Source organism: Rhinolophus hipposideros (genome assembly GCF_964194185.1).
Source record: "Rhinolophus hipposideros genome assembly, chromosome: 10".
Lineage (NCBI taxonomy): Eukaryota > Metazoa > Chordata > Mammalia > Chiroptera > Rhinolophidae > Rhinolophus > Rhinolophus hipposideros.
Window position 1 is genome coordinate 45,527,230 of NC_138056.1, and position 21,791 is coordinate 45,549,020.

The window sequence follows — 21,791 nt, forward strand, 5'->3', positions numbered from 1 at the left end:
AACTGTGAAATTACTAAAACCTATTGAATTGTACGCATTAAATGAGTGAATTTTATGGTATGTGAATTACATCTCAAATTTGTTTTTATAAAAAAAAAAACCCTTCCATAAAAGGGCACAAAGACAAAAAATATATTACATCAGCCTATAAAGCACATAGCCACAGTAAGTAATTGCATAATGGAACAGATATAAAAAGACTATAAGAGGCGAAAGAAGTTTGCTGGGAACCTCCGGACACTGGAGACACAGTGAGTTACACCACCGCAAGGAATTGGCCTCTCAGCTCTGTGACTCTGCGACTGTCTCCAACCAAGCTGGAATAAGTCTCCTCATGAGCTCAGATCTTCCCTGGAATCTAAAGCCTCCTCAGCCTTCTGAGTCAGCCTGAAAGGGACAGACAGAACTGCTGTATGGGCTCTGTAAGTAAAATTGTTTTGTTCATTGAAAACGCTCTACTCTTGATGAGCTGAATTTTCTTATGTACAGGAAAGTATTTCCTCACATTGCGCCGAATTAGATTAAATAGTGAGGTGGTGGACTGAGGTAGATGGTAGAATTTGTAGAATTATTTATTCTCAGGAAATCGGTAAAGAATAGACATTTTGTTCTGCCTGGTGCTGGTTGGATAGCTGGTTGTTCATTAGTCAAATGACTTAATCAGTGTACTATTATATTGATCATGGTTAGTGTGGTTGGGTGCTTGGGAAAACCAAAGATGTTGTCAGGGGCTGAAAACCTCATTTCTAAGCCCAGTGATTAAAGTAACAACAGCAACAACAATTAAAAAAAAAAAATTTTGAACACCCACTGCATGCCAGGCACTGTTTGAGGCACAGTGCATGTTCTACCACATAGATGAGGAAAAATTACATTACTTGCTGGTGACGCGATAGGTCTTGAGAGCATAAGCATCGGAATTAAAAGAACTGGGTTTAGAATCCCAGCTCTGACATTCACTAGTTATGTATGATCCTGAATATGTTTCATAAACTCCCTGATACTCAGTTTCTTTATCAGAAAGTGAATTTAAACTGAATTTAATAATACTTGCCATATGGTGTTGTACTAAGAATTTAAAGAAAATGTTTATGAAGTGCTTAGCACAGTAATGTTCACGAAACAAGTTCTAATAAATGGTAGCTATTGTTAGGAGTAATATATTTATTATTATTATTATTGTTGTTGTTGTTGTTGTTGCTATACGGATCTCAAAATTAGTTAGTGTTTGAACAAGGATCTTAACCCAAATCAGTCACACACTATAGCCATGCCATTGTCAGTGGCTTGGACAATAGTGATAATGCCACATAGTCTCATTCATCAGTTAAAGACATAACCACAAGCTACAGCTCATAACTGTGCAATAAAAGTAGAGCATTATTATGATCTAAGTGGACAGGAAAATTAGTTGAGAGACTGCAGTTTATTTCTCACAAGAGAAAATGAAGGTCATTCATGGGTAGAAGAGGTTTAAACAGATTAAACAGATCTGAGGGTGATGGCAGCACAAAAGAGTAGCTTAGGGGAATTATTGTGTCTCCCAATAAGGATATCCATTAGTCCCCCTTTGTTGTTTGATATAAACAATTATATTTTTTGATGTAAAAAAATGCACAGAAATATAGCTTCAAGTACTCACTACCACCCAGATTTCCATTACTTAGCCTTCATATATAGATATCATGAGGGTCTAGTTTTTGACATTTCAGAACTAGAATCAATAAAAATTTAATGAATATTTGTATACAGACAATGAGAGAGAGGGAGAAGAATGTGTACATATGTCTGTGTGCATGAGGGAGATAGTTCTAATTAGATGACATGTTAGAGTTTGATGGCATTTACTACTAAATAAAGCATAAGAGAGAGAGCCAGTTTTGGAATAGGGGAAATACTCTCTGGCTCATATTGAGACTGAGGTATCTGAGGGATTGTGGATGAAGAGGTCCTTCAGGAGGAAATAAAAATTTTATTCACCTTTTATTCACTGGCACTAAGCTTTAATTTGTTCTTTAAACTGCTGCCAGTTATTTTTCTAAATTGTTCATTTGATTGCCTCATTCTAGCTTCACAATATATTGCTGCCTTCAAGTGTAAGCCCAGAAACTTTGCCACAGCTTTAAAAATTCTGTCAACTTTTGAAATATAGAACTCAGGAGAGGCCATAATTAGATTTCAGATTTGCAAGTCATCTGGATATAAATGCTATTTAAAGTCATGGGAATAACTAAGATATCCCAAGGAGGGTATATGGAGGGCATGAAAAGTAGAGAGACTTCTTGGAAGAAAAACAGATTCCTAAAGAACACCACAATTAAAAGACAGAATAAAAATACTGTTTTGTAAACAGGGGTGGAAGCCCACAGAATATCACTGATGGTAATGAAGGAGAAAGTTTCAAAGAGGAGATAGTTGACATTGAAAAAAAATTGAGATGAGGGTGAATAAAACAAATCTGAAAATAAGATTTGGAGTTGGTATTTATAAAGTCATTGGTGACATCAGTTGGACAATTTTCTGCAAATCGTTAGAGAAAGCATCCAGACTATTACTAAAGGTAAAGAAATAATAAAAGCAGATTTTCCAAAGAACATTTTTTTGTCATAAAATATATGTCTGTAAATGGAGGGAGAAACAAGGTTTGTGTCTTTTGCCCTCACTAGCTAAACACAGTGTCCAATTATGAGAGGTGGTCAATATATCTTGTTTGAATTGGATGTGTGTTGAAAATATCTACAGAAAAGTGGGAAGCTTTCATTAACGGGTGAGGGTAAAACTTGAGTGTTGTAGAATGCCAAAAGGGAGCCAATCATACAAAATAAGATACTAAAGAAGGAAAAGAATGTTGTTGGAGTTAAATTAGAAGAGATGAAGAATGATTTGTTTACTTATTCATAAAATATTTGGAAATGCCTGACTCATGATGCCCTGCAACTGAAATCTAAGTTCCTTATCCTTTCCACGGAATGCAAGATTTTTCATGGAAGCTGTCAATTTCTTCAGTTCACATTTAAGACTCCAGCATATCAATTTTCTTGTAGTTGTCCAACAAACTGTATTTTGTTATTACTTCATTCAGTCTCTGCTCACATCTTTATCTATGTCAAAAACACACTTTTCCTGCTTTTCATCTTTGTGAACTCACCCATTTATCAAAACTTTATACAGTGATATTTCATGTACTCTGTTAAGATTTCTTGGAACTAATAATTCTTAACAAACACAGAGACGACACATTCTTGTATATACATACTCAGAATCTGTCAATCCACACTATTTCTATCTTACCATTTAGAAACATCTTATCCTGCGCACCCTGCAACTAGCAGTATTTCTTTGTGTCTTACTCCTCTGATATGTGCCTAATAGAGTACCTGGCATGTAGTAGGTGTTCAAAATTGGAAATTTTTCATTTCACATTTTCATAAGGTTTTCAGCCATATAAAAATGAGGTCCTGGAAACATCTTTGGTTTTCTCAGGCACCAAACCACTGTTAGTTTACTTCCTTTATATCCTTAGTGTTGACACAATACACAGTGAGATCCCGTTTAATATTAAAATGAACTAAGTGTTTATGATGGATGATCAAGAGCTTAGATGAAGTTACTGGCTCTGAAAGGCAATAAGGAATCCCCTATGTCTGACCCTAGTGTGGATGAGAAGAGGGTGCAAGAAGATATGGCTGTAGAGCAATGGAAAGGAAGGAATTTAAGGAAGTTCTCTTCTGTAAGGCTCAGCACAGATTGTTCAACTTATGCTCTATGTTTTTCTTCGCTCTTTCAGCTTCAGCCAGAAAGGGAAGGAAAAAATTGACAAGAAGAATTAAAATGAGCAATGGCTAAATTGTTTGAATTAATGAAATAATGTAAGGGGGTCATGAAGAAGTTAGGATGCAAGAGAAATTGTTCAGATAACAATTATTTTTTAAAAAACTGATCTTTTATAAAATTTCCTAAAACTCAATGACAAAAATTCCAACTCAATCATTGCATATTATCGTGATAATCATCATGAAAATCATTGTGGTAGCCAGAATTAATCAACATATATGAATGCTCTCTGTGCTACCATAACCATTTTTATTATTCATCACTGTACACTAGATATTAAAGTTATTTATAAACAGTGCTCATCTTTGTTCCTCGCTTGATTATAAATTCTTTAAGAGGGGTTTTGTTCATGTTATGCATGGCTTCTGACATAGCACTGTGCACAAAGTAGGTACTCAGTAAATGTCTCTGCAGTTATATGGCAAAAGCAAAGAAAGAAATTATAAGTTCATTCTGGCACAACACTTTTGACATATGCCATTCTAAAAGCCTGGGAATACATCATCTCAACTTACACAAAACATAAAAGTCTTTCAAGCATTAATTTTCCTGAATAGTCTTCTCCAAATACCCCAAACCTTTGTACACAGAATTGAAATGTTCCCTGTTTCATAATTATTCTACCTCCTACTAACCCCAGGAAATTGTTAACTTCAAAAACGGAGTCCCAGGTTCTATGAATTAATAGTAAATAAACAGGTCAAAGGAATTAATAGTAAATAAATAGGTCAAAGACTTGTGGAAAATGAGAGGTGAACCTACAATTTTAAATTATCACGTCATTCATCTAACAAATACATTTTCAGTTTGTCCATCTCATCAACAAGTGTTTTAAAAACTAAGTATAATTACTAAAAATGTTTTTCAGAAATCAATCTATTTATGAAAAGTGCTAATAGAACATATTTACTTTTTAAACTTTCACAATTCATTGTGAAATGCATGCCAGTTGGGTAAGGCTTCATTGTGTATAATGCCAGCTGTATTCATGACATTCAATAAACAGTCACTAGTGCAGTAGTGCAAAAAAATGTTCCCTTTCTTGATGAACATTCCCCTTCTGTTAACTGTCATTTCTGTTATGAGGTTTAATAATACATTTCCCACAATAATTTCATTGGTTCCCTGAGGATACTCTTGTTACTCTTAACTTTAGAGTCTAAAGTTATAGTTCACTTATTTGGTCAATCATGTAACAACACATTTTTCTCTAATTTTCCATTTTAAAATTTCCCAATTTTTAAACTAATATTTCTTTAGGAAACCCTTCAAGTGACACTCTACCTGAGTGAACCTGTGTGGCTTGGGAACACTTAGGTTCCCCTGAGGAACAGTTACCTTAACATTGGCTACTTCTCACTGATTGAGTCCTCTCCAGCCACAGCCCTAATCTCTGTTTTTCTCCAGGTCCCTTCTTGCAGTCTAGTTTGCAATTTTCTACTTGATAAAAAAAAAAAAAGAAAAAAAAAAAAAAAAAAAAAGAACGTGATGTTTACCATAAAGTTATATCTTTCCTTCCAAAGCAAAACAATTGTAGTGTATTAAGTATCTCTTGAAAAGTATGTCTTAACAAAATGGAGAAAATCTGTTCTGAAGGACAACTAATCTTCAGGCAGATTGAAGAGAGAAATATATTTGAACATGCCAGCATGTAATGTCAAGTGCTGACAGAGTCCTCTGTCCCTCTGGTGGTAAGTCTCTGTTCTAACTCCCCATCTATCCCAAAAGTGACACCATGTGTGTGTCATTGTAAAGGTTAGATACTGTAGATACCTGCACATGACTGACTGGTGCCTAAATCATGTATTATCATTTTACATGTGTTACTTGTATTATAAGTATCTTTTTCTCAATATTTTCCAGCTTTCCAAATTATCCTAAAAATCTCTGCCTTCTACTTATGGCAGATGTAATATTGCTGCTCCATGGCCCCAATCTATTTTTCTCTTTTGTCAACTATATAAAAAAAATAACCTGCTACCTCTTTATTACAATTTAAACATTCACGTATACACAAGGAAGTATTACTCAGCCATAAGAAAAGATGAAATACTACTATTTGCAACAACATGGATGAATCTTGAGATTATCGTGCTAAGCAAAATCAGTCAGACAGAAAAAGTCAAGAACCCTACGACTTCACTCATAAGTGGGATATAAAACAGAAAGCAACTAAGGAACAACACAAACTGACAAAGAAACAAAAACTCATAGACACAGACAACAGTTTAGTGGTTACCAGAGGGTAAGGGAGAAGCAGGGGAGGTAGAAGAGGGAAAAGGGGGTCAAATATGTGATGATGGAAGGAGAACTGACTTTGGATGGTGAACACATAATGCAATATATAGATGATGTATCATAGGAATGTACACTTTAAACATATATAATTTTACTAACCAATGTCACCACAATAAATTTAATTTTAAAAATTCCAGAAAGAATAAAATACGATTGGCCAATCTTAGTAAAGTGTCTTTACTTAGTCCAGTCACCTCTGAGTAGAGGAGTGAAAGGAAAGGTCACACAGTATAAACATAGCTACCAGCAAAGTTCCCCAAGAAAGAAAAATGGTAGGCTGAGGCAAATACAAACCTAAAAATTTAAAAACAAATTTAAATGGAATCTTCTACAGCAATTGAAGTCTTACAATTCTTTTATCAATTTAAGTGAGCCGTTCATATTTATGTAGTATATAGATTATCATCTTGGTTATATTTAGATTCAATAGAATTGTTTTTGACTAGATGAATTTTTTAAATGTAGCTTTTTTTTATTGTTGCAGAGTTTCATGTTGGAATTCTGTACTTTTAATCCAGCATGTCCAACTTCCAGAATACCACATCTTCTTCCATAATTTTCCTGCTAACTGGTGTTCCCGGGCTGGAAGACTTCCACATCTGGATCTCCATTCCTTTCTGCTTTCTCTATATAACTGCCCTCTCAGGAAACAGTCTGATTCTCTCCGCCATTGTCACTCAGCCCAGCCTCCATGAACCCATGTATTATTTCCTCTCCATGCTGTCTACCACTGACCTTGGCTTGTCCATATCCACGCTGGTCACCATGTTGGGTATATTTTGGTTCAATTCCAGAGAGATCAGCTTTAATGCCTGCTTATCACAGATGTTCTTTATTAAACTTTTCACTGTCATGGAATCCTCAGTATTGTTGGCCATGGCTTTTGATCGCTTTGTGGCCATTTCTAAGCCTCTCAGGTATGCCACCATTTTAACTGATTCCAGAATAGCTCAAATTGGAGTGGTAATTGTCATCAGGGGGACACTAATGCTGACACCAATGGTAGCCCTTCTTAAAAGACTGTCCTTCTGCCGCAGCCACGTGCTCCACCATTCCTACTGCTTCCACCCTGATGTGATGAAGCTCTCCTGCACAGACACCAGGATCAATAGTGCAGTTGGGTTGACTGCCCTGATCTCTACTGTTGGTGTGGATTCGATCCTCATCCTCCTTTCTTATGTTTTGATTATTAAGACTGTCCTCAGCATTGCATCCCCAGAAGAGAGGAAGAAAGCTTTTAGCACATGCATCTCCCATATTGGGGCTGTTGCTATTTTCTATATTCCACTGATTAGTTTATCCTTTGTTCACAGATTTGGGAAACAGGCCCCACCCTATGTACATACTCTGATTGCTAACACCTACCTGCTGATCCCCCCTGTCATGAACCCCATTATCTACAGTGTGAAGACCAGACAGATACGTAGGGCTGTAATAAAAATCCTCCATTCCAAAGACACATAGAATCATAGAGTTCTAGAGACAACTTACATCAGGTCATGTTATTAAAAAAACAGAACTGGTGCTCATTGAAGGTAAGTGAACAAATATTTTAAAATTAAGACTGTGGTATATTTAGAATATCAGCTAGTTTGATCCCTTTATTTTACAAATGAGGAGACAGACAGAGACATAAGACTGGAAAGGATAAACAACGTAAAGCCTAAAAGCCCTAAATCTAGAGTTTCTCCTCCCCATCACCTTTCACTCTAAACTGTTGTTAATCCTTCCAACAGTCTTTCTCTTCTTAGTTCACCCACTTCACAGCAGTTAGAATGACACATTATAAAAATGAATAAATAAGTAAATAAATAAATAAACATCACTCCTTTTATGAGAATTAGGTAATTATTTCCTAACTGTAGTAATAATTTTAACTAACATTTGTTATTATTTCCTCTGACCAGTCATAGTTCTAGGTGTTTTTTACACATATTAACACATGTTATATCCAGACAATATAAGACAGCTACTTCTAATATCAGTGAAAAAACTGAAACACAAAATGTTAAGTAGCTTACTTAAACCAGCTAGTAAGTGACAAAGCCATATTTCACATCCAGGCAAGCTGACTCCAAGGTCCTTCACAGTCTTTAATGCTATATTGCTGCATATAATGTAATCTATGTATATATATTATATATATAATTATATGTATATATAATTATATATGTAATCTATGTATATATATTATATATAATTATATGTATATGTATATGTGTGTGTGTGTGTGTGTATATATATATATATATATATATATATCAGTTTATATCATTTTTACTGGGGGACATAAAAAAGCAAATATAAAATCAAAAACACAACTCTAGGACAGAAGAGAGGAAGAAAGAGGACCTACAAATTTTCAGCCAAATTATGGAGGAAAAGCCCAAAACAAAATCTTCAAACCTCACAAATGTATTTCTATCTGATGTCCTTTCTCAGCTAAGCATATTCCAGAATATCTCTCCACCCTCCATCAACTTTCTGCCCTAACAGAACCTGAAAAGTTGTCTACAGATTGTGAATGAGTTATACTTTGTGTCATTAATTTACAAATGTTTTAATTTGTGTCATATATTTCATACAATGCTCTAATCCAGCAAGTGGATTATTTTTTCCAATCTGGGTGTAGCCATTAATTCTCAAAATTTGAAAGTACATATTTCAGTGACACATTGGAATCACTCAGTAAAAATGGACCCTAGGGCTGGTTTCAGGTCCAGCAAAGAAGTAGCAGTAATCATTCAGATCTACGAGGAGATTATTAAGTGACTACATTACTGGTTATGTAATAAAGATGATGTCAAAATCCTCAGAATGGTTAACAATAACATTGTTAGTCTCATTTATTGTTATTCTTCATCTCCCTGATCTTTGCATGCTGGAATGTCCCAGGACTTTGTTCTCAGACCTGTTTTGTTTTCGTTTTTTTGTTTTTTCTCCTTGTTGTATTTCAATTTTGGGTCATCTCATCTGGCTTCATAGCTTTAAATACCATCTATATGCTGACAAATTCCAAATTAATATTTATACTCCAGACTCATATCCAACTGTATCAATATCTTCATTTGAATGTGTCAGTATCTCCACTTGAATGTCTAATAATAATGTTAGATTCATTGTGTCAGAAACCATATCCTAATATTCACATCAAGGACAAAATGTGCTCGACCACAGTCTCCCATAACTCAGAAACTCAGCCTTTCAAGTTGCTGAGATATAGAAGACTTGGAGTTAGCCATGACACCTCTCTCTCCCATTCCACACCCAGCAAATGCTGTCTCTTTCTTTCAGATATTCCAGATATGGATATCTGCAATCCAACTACGTTTTGCCACCTCTACTGCTACCACCATGATCCAAGACATTGTCATCTTGGACCTGAAATGTAATAGTCTCCTGATGGATCTTCCTTCATCCACTTTTGCTTTAGAGTCTATTTTCCCCACAGTAGTGAGAGTGATTGTGTCAATATATAAGACAGATCATGTCACTTCCTCTGTTCAACATGTTCAGAGGAAGTGGCCTTGTCTTAACCAGGGAAAAATCAGTCATTATATCTTATATCTGACTCTCATCCTTAATCTCAACTTCATCTCCTACTACTCTCCCCTTTATTCACTCTACTACATGCACAGTAGCCTGTGAATATTTCCTTAAACTCGTCGAACTTCAAAATCAGACTTCACACTTGCTGCTCTCCCTACTGGAATATTCTTCCCCAAGATACCCACACGATATACTGCCTCACTTCATGCAGGTCCCTGCGTAAGCATCACGTATTACATTATAAAATAATAATAATAATAATAATAATAATAATAACAACAACAACGACAACACCTCTCCCTCAATTCCTGTCTCTTCCCTATCCACCTTGTTTTAAATTTCTAGCACTTTGACCACCCAAAAACATATTACATATTACATATTACATATCTGTTTATTTATTTTCTTGTTTTCCCATTACAAGGTAAAATCTTTAAGAATAAGAGCTTTGTTTCATTCATGCTGTCCTCCAGACCCTAAAACAGGGCCTGCCACATAGCGAAAATAATAAAATACCTGATGATGTGGCTCTACTTACTTCGCAAGCCTTATTGCTTCACGCCTGACAAACAACTTGCATTTCCTTTACCCCAATTGCTCTAGCTCACTTTTAAGCCTTCCACAAGCTATTACCTCTAGCTATAGCCGTCTCACTCACTCTCTTCTCCTGACTTGGTAGTGACCTTTCTTCAGAGACTTTTTCCTGACTTCTCAAGTCTGTCTGGTGTCCTTTACAGATGTTCTTGCAGCACTATGTGCTTCTTTCTCATGCATGGTATTCCCATTCAGAATCAACTGTAACCATCTCCCCAAAATAGACTCTGTCCACCTCTCAAGACCAGAGACCATGTCTTATTCACTGTTGGAAATAACTGAAAAATTTCAGATGAAATGGACTTACAGATTGGATGTTTGTTTGTTTGTTTGTTTGTTTGTTTGTTTGAACACATGACATAAGATAGGCTATGGAGAGAGGAAAGAGAGAAAGAGAAAGAAAAAGAGTGACATGGGCTAAAGAATAAGGATGAGGGTACTCAGAGTCCTAAAAATGGGAAGAGAAAGAAGGAACTTCAGTCTCAAGAACGAGATAGCCAAAATGTTCACACTACTTCTACAGCTATTTCTTTCCCACCTCACCCCACACACACGAATGTATAAACAGCCTTACTGTCCAACAATCCTGGAAACTTGTAAACTCCATCCCTAGGGGTGGATAATTTGGACATTTCTGAAATGGGTGGTTTGCAGAACAAATGTCATGTTCTGACTAAGGTGGGCAAGCTCACGGTGAAATGGAGACTTCCTAAAAGCCCGAACAGTAGACACATTACCGCTGTTGTGGCCATTTGAATTCAGAGTTCAAGTGAAAACCCTTAAATGTTCTACAGAACATGTGGCACTATATGATTCAATTCCCCATCACCTCTCTGATTCCATCTTCCTACTACTTCTTCCCCTTGAGTCTCTGCTCAGGCACAGTGGCCTCCTTGTTGTTCTAAACTACCAGATACACTCCATTCTCAGGAACTTTATTTGTAGCTTCTTGTCATGCAGGGTCTCTGCTCCGCTCCCCGCCCAAGAACGCAGGACACAATAAGGCCAAAAAGGAACACTCATGGAGCCATAAGTAGGGTAGTCAAACCAATATATTCTCGCTGGTGGCAGGGCTGGAGACACAGGAAGCAGGATCTACATAATCTGCCTAACAGCAGTCCGTGCTTGCCAGCCACCATCTTCTTGCTAGCCCCCATTCCTTTTTCTGCTAGCGTAGCCACAGCCGTTATATTAGTGGCCAATGGCTTACGGGTTAGAGCTGACGGCCAACTAGCCACAGCTGCTGGCATCTGATCACAGTTGATGGCCATTTACTACCCGAGCCAGCACCTTTCTATGTGAGGCCGAGAGCCTGGAAACTGTTTTTTGGGGCTTTGTCCCCACACTTCTGTATCTTCTTCCTGGATTGGCCTGCCTCAAATAGCTCCATAGATATATTTCTCACTCCCTTCAGGCTTCTCCTCAGATGTCTCCATTATGTGAGGACTTCCTGGTAACTTCATTTAAAACATCAATTTCCCCCTTAATATTTGTCTTCCCTTTATTTTTTCTCCTTAAGATGATTTGACATCCTATTTGCTTTTTCATATTAACTCCATTTACTGTCTGTCTCTCTCACTAAAATGTATACTCCATGAGGGCGGGAGTTTTTGCTTTGATTTTGGTTTGGGTTGGAGTTTTTTGTCTATGTTTCTTATTACATTGTAAGCCCTTAATAAATATTTGTTGAATGTGAGTGAATAGAGTCAGTACACCTGGTTCTCTAACTGATATTATCACTAATTTACTATGTGACCTAAGGCAAAGAGCCTTTATCTCATTTATTCTTTTTAAAAGAATGTATAAAGGTGTATAAAACAACATAACAATTAGACATTTACACCCCTCACAAAGTGATAACCCCAACAAATCTACTACCCATCTGACACCGTACAGAGCTATTACAATACCATTGACTATATTTCCTATGCTATACTTTAGATCCCATAAATATATATATATATATATATATATATATATATATATATTTTAATTATAGTTGACATTCAATGTTATTTTATATTAGTTTCAAGTGTACAGTGCAGTGGTTAGGCATTTATATAATTTATGAAGTGATTCCCCCAATTAAATCTAGTATTCATCTGACTATACATAGTTTTTACAACGTTATTGACTATATTCCCCATACTGTTTTTTACATCCCCATGACTATTTTGTGACTACCAATTTGTACTTCCTAATCCCTTCACCTTTATCACCCTCCTCCCTAACCCCTCCCCCCCGTCTAGCAACCATCAGTTTGTTCTTTGTATCTGTGAGTCTATTTCTGTTTTGTGTTTTCATTTATTCTGTTCTTTAGATTCCACATATAAGTGAGATCATATGGTATTTGTCTTTCACATATACCTCATCTATTCTTTCCGTGACACAGGTGCAATAAAGAGTGGCTTCCATACATCAAGGGCTGTTCTGTCAACTGAAAGACAAGATGGGAAACGAAGAGCTGAAGAAATGCATCCCTTTATTTTCGAATGATGAGATTACACTTTTTGATACCCATCTTGGTTTTTAAAGAGGATGTGAACTCCTAGAACCTAAGGATATACTACGTACGCACGTTGACCAGTGTGTTGGGCAAAGTCACTAATGAGGAAAGGCACTGACTGTGGTTGACAGTGGAAGTTTGAGTCCTTGGGAGAGTGGAGATAATTGTGGGGAAAGCCTTATATAGGTAAGTGTGGGAGTAATAGCAGAGACAATCGCCCTTTGTGATTGTCCCTCCCCCTAGACAGAAACAGTGGGAAGCCCGTGGGAGTGACATAAAAGAGGACATGGAAATATTGTCCCCTGCCTGCCATGCCCCTGGGGCCTCAGTCCATGCTCCCACAACCAGTTTTCATGTGCCTCCTGGGCAGCATCATAAATACGTCCCTGATTTATAAACAAGCCTGTGACTGAAAGGACAAGCCCTCTCTGACTGCTCCCTCCAGTAGACTGCACTATTTTCAAGTGAGTAAACCTCACTTGGGGTTGGGCAGCCTAAATTCCTGCCATCCTAAGGAACTTCAAAGACCCCACAAACTGCCTCCTGGCTGGGCAGGGAGCAGCCCTTGTGTGCCACCCACACCTACAGGGGCTGAGAATAAGTGTCCCAGAGCATTAGCTGGCAGTCCAGAAAGGCAAGAAGTATGAATGCAACAGCCACATTCAGACCCAAAGAGAAGTGGAAATTGGGTCTAGACAGGGGTCACTTTAGGCAGAAGGCCAGGCAATATGGGAGAGAGACATGCATTCTTCTGGGATAGGTAACTGGGGAGACAAGATGATACAAGTCTTAGACTTCTGTCAGCAAAGCAGAAAAGGTGCTCTGTGGACAGTGGGGTCAGGACAGTATTGACTCTGTGGCCAACAGGAACTGTTATATCTGTAGGTGCTGAATGCAGGAGCACAGGCAAGAAGCCCTGAAAAAGAGAGAATATGTTACTATGCTCCCCTGGCTACCCACCATGCCTGCCCTTTTCTTTACTTGGGCCTCATTTCTCTCAGATACAGAGACCCAGTGATCTGGCCTCCCTCCTTAGAACTACTTTTCTAGAACTTTTCAGCCTGATTTGTTTGGAATTCTGAAGCTCTCTGTCCAAGCTATCTATGATAGATACATAGCTGTTTGGCTGTATACAAAACACAAGCTATCTTTTATCTCATTGAAGGATGCCGTTAGCTGCCTCTGAAAAGGGCTTTTTATTCTGACAGCAGCTGGGGTCCAAAGTTGGGAATCTGTCTTTGTCTTTGCACAAGTTCTAACACTTATCCCAAAACACTAATAATTTGGTTATGTGTTTATCTTCAACCCTAGGAAGGGCATCTGAAGGGCAAAAGATGTGTGTTTAACCTCTGCATCAGCAGCATCTAACAAATAGCCTTGCACATAGTTGGTCATAAAGTAAATACTTATGTAATAAATAAATAATTGAAGGAAAGAAGGGGAGAGGAAAGGAGGAGAGGAGAGAGGAGGGAAGAAGAAGAGAGGAGAGGAGAGGAGAGGAGAGGAGAGGAGAGGAGAGGAGAGGAGAGGAGGACACAGCCCTATCTGGAAAGGGTCCCCAATGGTATCTCTTAACACCTGTCTGAAAAAACAACCACCCAATATCTGTACAATAAAGGTATGGGACAGGAGAAGAAGTCTGAGGGAACGTGGGAAGACTACATTTTGGCAAGTCTTCCAAAAAACAATACTTGGAAGACTAAGTATTGTTTTTTCCAGGTTCCCTTTTAAAAATAGAAATGGTCCTTGAAAGTAGTGATTGATAAATGAATCTGAGCTGTCCCTTTCCCCTTTGAAAGAAAGCTTCAGAGCTTATGAGAGAGCCTAAATGGCTTGAAAGAGGGAGGAGAGAGCAGGAGAAGGCAAGTTACGGTGCTTTCAGTTCTCAGGTTTCCAGGACTGGCCTCTCTGACTGTGCTCCATATCCTAGCAGGCTATCAGTGTGACCTCACCCTCTCCAGTGCCCCCTTCTCGGTGCCAGCTATGACTTCCTGCAACTTCACACATGCCACCTTTGTGCTTATTGGGATCCCAGGACTTGAAGAAGCCCATTTCTGGATTGGTTTCCCCCTGTTTTCCATGTATGCTGTGGCAGTGTTTGGAAACTGCACCGTGGTGTGTATCATAAGGATGGAGCGCACCCTACATGCTCCCATGTACCTCTTTCTCTGCATGCTGGCGGCCATCGACCTGGCCTTGTCCACAGCCACCATGCCCAAGATCCTCGCCCTCTTCTGGTTTGATTCCCGGGAGATTACCTTTGATGCCTGCATTGCCCAGATGTTCTTTATTCACTCTCTCTCAGCCATTGAGTCTACCATCCTGCTGGCCATGGCCTTTGACCGATATATAGCCATCTGCCACCCATTGCGGCATGCCGCAGTGCTCAACAATACAGTGACAGCCCAGATTGGCATGGTGGCCGTGGTCCGTGGATCCCTCTTCTTTATCCCACTGCCTCTGCTCATCAAGCGGCTGGCCTTCTGCCACTCCAATGTGCTCTCACACTCCTATTGTGTACACCAGGATGTGATGAAGTTGGCCTATGCAGACACGTTGCCCAACGTGGTCTATGGTCTTACTGCCATTCTGCTGATCATGGGTGTGGATGTCCTGTTCATCTCCTTGTCCTATGTTCTGATTATACGAACAGTTCTACGACTGCCTTCCAAGTCAGAGCGGGCCAAGGCCTTTGGAAACTGTGTGTCACACATCAGTGTGGTACTGGCCTTCTATGTGCCTCTCATTGGCCTCTCAGTGGTACACCGTTTTGGAAACAGCCTTGATCCCATTGTGCATGTTCTCATGGGTGATGTTTATCTACTTTTGCCCCCTGTGATCAATCCTATCATTTATGGTGCCAGAACCAAACAGATCAGAACACGAGTGCTAGCTATGCTCAAGATCAACTGTGACAAGGATCTGCAGGCTGTGGGAGGCAGGTGACTTTTACCACCCCACTTTCCCTTATCCTTAATGGTTTGATGTAATGATTTCCTAATTCTAGCTTAATTCCAGTTTCCTATAAGTATATCAATGCTTTTCTCTGGTTTAACCTCCAAATTCTGCCTCTGCTTGGGGTGAAATTTGGGGAGGTATCGTGATTCCCTTCCATAGGTCAAAATGTTATTGATATCCTTATTATATAAAAAGTGTGTATTAGAAAATCCACCACTGCACCAATAAGTAGTAAAAGAACATAAAAAGGAGTGACAAAAAATATGATTGGCTTTGAAATAGGAAAAAATTATTCCATATAACTAGTAATCCAAGAAACTTACATTAAAACAATAATTAGGCAGCATTTTGCCAGTCAAATTAGCAGTTTTATTAATTAAAATTAACAATGAAAAAGGAGATTGTGTTGAAATGTATATTCTTGAACATCACAGCTGATGGTATGTTGGCAATATGTAGCAAGCTCTTTTTAAAAGTTATATGTTTCAATGTTGAAATCTCACTTTTGAAAATGTATTCTAATACAATATCCCTAAGTGCAGAAAACAGGTTTTTCACAAAATATATTAATTAATTATACCACTATTTAGAATAATCACATATTAGCAATCCTATGGCATAATATGTAAAAGTTGAAATAATAAATTCAAGTATGGTCCATTTACTTAATGTAATATTATGTGGAGTAATCCATACTATGTGGTCTTAAAATTCTCTGCTGTAAAATGAAACATGCTTATAGTGCTTATAATGTTAAGGAAAACAATAAAGACACATGATTGAAACAAACTTGTAAAACAAGCTATGCCTTGAAGAAAATGTTCTCAAATTCCTAGTGACTTATTTTTGTTTATACTTTCTAAATTTCTTTATTATGGAGGTCTTGTTTACTTGATATGAACAACTTTTAAAATGGGGATAATGAAACTGAAAATTTACATAAACCAGGGATTGTCACAGACCTCTGTTGGTTCACTATGCATTACCTGAGAATTTATCTAAGCCCTAAATAATAATGCCAATGAACATATTTTGAATGCTTACAGTTTCCAGGCACTGAGATAAGTTCTTTACAGGTTTTATCTAACCTTCACAACTTTATTTGTACAACTGTCAAGATGCTGGATACATCTTTCCTCAATCTCTGATGAGAAGCTGAAATCTGACTATAATTATTGGGCCTATGTGTTTCCTCAGTAGCTTCACTGAACAAATCTTGGGTAGGGGATTTGGGTGGATAAACCATGCAGGAGACTCTAATCTGTGGGCTTTTGCGGGGAACCTCAGATACTTAACCTCTTTCCTCCTAGAAAGTCCCTCCTAGCACACGAAGTCCTTCCTAGAAAGGCCCTCTTAGCACACGAAGTCTGACGATGCAGTTCGCGAACTTGTTGCAACGATGTCGGTAAGTCTTTTTGATATCAGAGGGATTATTCATTTTGAATCTGTACAGTTAACCAAGTTTACTATTTGGAAGTGCTGAAAAGGCTGCATGGAAAAGTTAGATGGCCTGAGCTTTTTGCAAACAATTCATGGCTCTTGCATCACGACAATACACCAGCTCACACAGCACTGCCTGTGAGGGAGTTTTTAGCCAGGAAACAAATAACTGTATTGCAACACCCTCCCTACTCACCTGATCTGGCCCCCAGTGACGTCTTTCTTTACCCGAAGACAAAAGAAATATTGAAAGGAAGACATTTTGATGACATTCAGGACATCAAGGGTAATATGATGAGAGCTCTGATGACCATTCCAGAAAAAGAGTTACAAAATTGCTTTGAAGGGTGACTAGGCTCTGGCATCAGTGCATAGCTTCCCAAGGGGAGTACTTTGAAGGTGACCATAGTGATATTCAGTAACGAGGTATGTAGCACTTTTTCTAGGATGAGTTTGCGAACTTAATCGTTAGACCTCATATGTATCTGCAAGCATCAAATTGTGATTCCCAGCTCAGAGTAGTAAAGTGGCCTCCAAAGTCATGCAGTTAATCAATGCAGATATACCAGGGTTGAGGGAAAGAGAATGGAAGAAATGGGTGACTTCCCTAAAACAAACAAACAAAAACAACAACAACAACAACAACAACAACAACTAAAAACGAAGTGATGAATGCCCACGCTCTATAAAAGTGGAGATTCAGGTATTGGGCCTTACTCCAAATAAGGAAGTCAAAGGTCTCATTTTATGAGATCAAACACCTTATGTCTCTCACCACAACCTCCATCCTCTTCTATCTTCCTGTGCATTACTCCACCTCAATCACACCCCCTTGCCAACGTCCATGTGCCTAAAGGTATGGCCAGATCAACAATTTAATAAAGTGTGTGTCTCTTGCTCCCAAATCCCTCATTGTGTCCCATCACAGCCCCTTACTTATATTCTATTGCTGTCTCCCTACCCTTCCCTCTGCCCTAAGATTTTTATTTTTCAAAAGTCGCCTAAAGACTTGTATCCCAATATTCACAGCAGCACCTTTCACAATAGCTAAAAAGGTGGAAACAAACCAAGTGTTCATCAGCATATGACTGGATAAACAACATGTGGCATATACATATAATGAAATGTTATTCATCCATTAAAAGTATAAAATCCTGATACATTCTACAACGTGGATGAATCCTGAGAACATTATGCTAAATGAAATAAGCTAGACACAAAAGGACAAATATTGTATGATTCCAGCTATGTGAGGTACCTAAAGTAGACAAAGTCATAGAGACAGAAAGTAGAATTGAAGTTACCAGGGGCTGGAGTGGGGGGGAGGATGAAGAGCTATTGTTTAATAGGCACAGAATTAAAGTTTGAAATGATGAAAAATTCTAGAAATGGATAGTGATGATAGTTACACAACGGTGTGAATATACTTAACCCCACTGAATTGTACACTTAAAAATTGGTAAAATGGTAAATTTTACGTTATGTATGTTTTACCACAATAATCACCGAAGAATGTAAAATATCTCATTATCAATTATATGTCAAGAACATGTTGAAATGATTGTATTTTGGATATATTGGGGTAAAAAAAATATATTATTAAGGTTTTTAATATATATATTAAAATAATAAAAATATATTATTAAGGTTTTCAAATATCACCCAAAGAGGATGATATCTAATCTCTTGTTTCGAGGGGAGGTCAGAGCCCTGGAATGGGATTTGGGAGCTCTGAGCTATATAATTCCTGTTTTGCAACTAGGTGGGTGACCTTGTCTAGTTCACATAATCTCTTTGAACTAATCTATAATAATGGTGATTAAGTCAGATAATCTCTGAATCCCATCCCCATTCTAAATTTATGTACTCTGAGCATTAAGAAGCCATGAATAATTCCAAAGGGCCTGCAAAGCTGAAACCCTCCAGGGATTCCTTGGGAACTGCTTTCTGACACACAGAAGAAAGCCAGACCCCTCCCTTGAGGACAAACCTGCTGTTCTCCCAAACATGTTATCAACTTGATGTCCTACTTTCTGATTCTGCTATTTTGGGCTCTTTCCAAAAGCCAAACCTGCTCTCAAAGATTGGGGATTTTCCACCCCAGGAGATAGTCACAGGCTATCTAAAAGGAAGCCCAGTCCAACAGAAAGAACTAACAGTTCTGTGACTTGTCAAGTCAATGCACCCTTTGTGGGGCTTGTTTTCCTCATTTGTTTATTAGGGATGATAATATACGGTATCTACCCCTCAGTGTTTTTGAGAGAATTATGTACAATAATCCATGTACAATTCTTAGCATACTATTTAGTACATAGTAGTATAAAGTCAATAAGTACTCATTATTATTATTTCCATGGAGGAGGTGGGTAATCCCTGCCTCACAGGGATATTGAGGGGATAGAAATGTGGGTTACTGCCTGTAACACGCAAGCCACAGAGATTTAAAAAAAGAAAAATTCATCAAGTCACCTTATCCTGGGAATTTGGAGCTTAAGACCTCTCTCTCTCTCTCTCTCTCTCTCTCTCTCTCTCTCTCTATCTATCTCTCTGTCTCTCTCTCTCTCTCTCTCTCTGTCTCTCTGTCTCTCTCTCTCTCTCTCTCTCTCTCTCTCTCACACACACACACACACACACACACACACACACACACGCACCAGTACCAGGATTAAGGCTGGGGGATGGGAAAAAAGGAGGGAATGTGGTGAATGAAGGAAGTAGGATTTAAATGGGATTCAGATGGGATTGAAATGACTGATCTTATGCATTAAATGAGGAAGGCCAACAGAAAGGCCACAATTTTAAAGTTGTTCCAGGAAATGTGATTGCATTCTAGAAGGTGACAAACTCAAGTAGGGTTATGGCCATTGCTCATTCCTGTTCACACGAACCAGGGTCCTGGGAAAATGTTTGCCTTCTGGTTCCCATTGATAAGAAAGGGCTTCCAGGAAGAGACCTCTGGGTACTTTGGGAGCTGAGTTAACTCACTGAGGTGGTCCCAGGCAGCCCCTGCTATGAGAGGTCTCTAGGTCTGAGGCAACTGTTCACAGCAGTGAGCATAGCTTTCCCAGTGAAAAAGTGTCTCCAGGGACTGAGGACCATGAAAACACTGCCTGTTCCCAGCCATGTTTGTGTTGGCCTGGTCAGTGGAGGGTACCGGTTTAGGTAGCCAATTTCCCTTGAGAGCCAATTCCCCCGGTAATTTTATTTAGCCCCCATCTCTGAGCAGTACATCATTTATCCCAAACTGGATTGACAAGAAATAAGGACAGAATATAAGTTTGTCTGTTTCTGGGGAGAGAGATTTCCCCAGGTTGTTTCATTATTTGGAAGGAAAGATTTACTCTCAGTACATATTTATGACCAGGGATTACCAGCATCACGTGTTTGACATTCTTTCCGATGATGATCACCAGCAATTCTCCCAGCTGGTGCCAAAATTCATGCCCCATGTTTATTTCTTTGATATCATTCAATGTTAAACATCCAAGAATCACTTACAACATTCCAGGTCCTGTAAAAGGTGAAGAGAATATGAAAACAAACAATAGTAGTTATTATAGTGGGTGTCAGATACCATCCAAAAGACAAGAAATAACAAGTGTTGGTGGGGATGTGGAGAAAAGGAAACACTTGTGCACTGTTGGTGAGAATGTAACTGGTACAGCCATTATGGAAAAAAATATGGAGATTCCTCAAAAAATTAAAAATAGAACTACCATATGATCCAGCATCCCAGGTCTTTCTGGGTATATGTCCAAAGGGAATGAGATCATTATCTCAAAGAGATATTTGTACTCCCATATTCACTGCAGCCTTATTCACAATAGCCAAGATACGGAAACAACTTAAGTGTCTGTCGATGAATGAATAGATAAAGAAAATTTTACATATATACATAATTTTATATATTATTCATATTATTTCATATCCAACAAAGATCTAGTATCTAGAATACATAAAGAACTCTGAAAATTCAACTAGAAAAAAACATTCTAATTAGAAATAGGCAAAAGACATATGAGACATTTCATGCAATAAGATAACACATGAAAAGATGTTCAAAATAATTAACCCGTAGGAAATTAAAATTAAAACCAAGGTGGGATATCACTACACATCTATCAGAATAATTAAAAATACATATATTTGGGGGTAAAAACATAACATGTTGGCAAAGTTACGGAGAAACTGGGTCACACATACATTGCTGTTTCAAATGTAAAATGGTATAGCCAGCAACTCTGGAAAACATTTTGGCAGTTTCTAAAATCTTTAAACATGCAACTAACATATTGGTGACTATTTGTACTACTCAAAATTTATCCCAGAGAAATGAAGAATTATGTTCACCAAAAACTTGCACATATATATTTATGGTAGCGTTATTTATAATAGCTAAAAACTTGTTCTTCAACAAGTGAATGGTTAAACAAACTGTGGTATCGCCATGCCCTGTAACATTACTCAGAATTTAAAAGGAATTAACTATTAATACATGAAATAAGCTGGATAAATCTCCAGATAACTATGCCAAGTGGAAAAAAAAAACCAATCCCAAAAGGTACAGTCTGTGTGATTTCATTTATATAGTATTCTTGAATTTACAAAATTA

General features: G+C 38.0%; 2 protein-coding genes across 3 annotated transcripts; both read left to right on the top strand.

Moving 5' to 3' along the window:
• On the top strand, window positions 1-16,533 carry LOC308503798 (olfactory receptor 51E2). Of its 2 annotated transcripts, none has more exons than XM_081063461.1 (3): window positions 1-422; window positions 12,668-12,967; window positions 14,715-16,533. In XM_081063461.1, the coding sequence occupies exon 3, from the start codon at window positions 14,765-14,767 to the stop codon at window positions 15,725-15,727; it is 963 nt and encodes a 320-aa protein (XP_080919587.1). In that variant the 5' UTR covers window positions 1-422; window positions 12,668-12,967; window positions 14,715-14,764; the 3' UTR covers window positions 15,728-16,533. The 2 variants fall into 2 exon arrangements, with proteins under 2 accessions (XP_080919587.1, XP_080919588.1); XM_081063462.1 differs by having other exon boundaries at window positions 160-422; window positions 14,712-16,533.
• OR51C1 (olfactory receptor family 51 subfamily C member 1) lies at window positions 178-7,919 on the top strand. The gene is made up of 2 exons (XM_081063487.1): window positions 178-422; window positions 6,617-7,919. Exon 2 carries the CDS (start codon window positions 6,652-6,654, stop codon window positions 7,594-7,596), a length of 945 nt encoding a protein of 314 aa, XP_080919613.1. The 5' UTR covers window positions 178-422; window positions 6,617-6,651; the 3' UTR covers window positions 7,597-7,919.
• Window positions 16,534-21,791: the final 5,258 nt, after the last annotated feature.

Coding starts and splice junctions, on each gene's coding strand:
- OR51C1 (XM_081063487.1), top strand. CDS start 6,652: ATGTCCAACTTCCAGAATACCACATCTTCTTCCATAATTTTCCTGCTA.
- LOC308503798 (XM_081063461.1), top strand. CDS start 14,765: ATGACTTCCTGCAACTTCACACATGCCACCTTTGTGCTTATTGGGATC.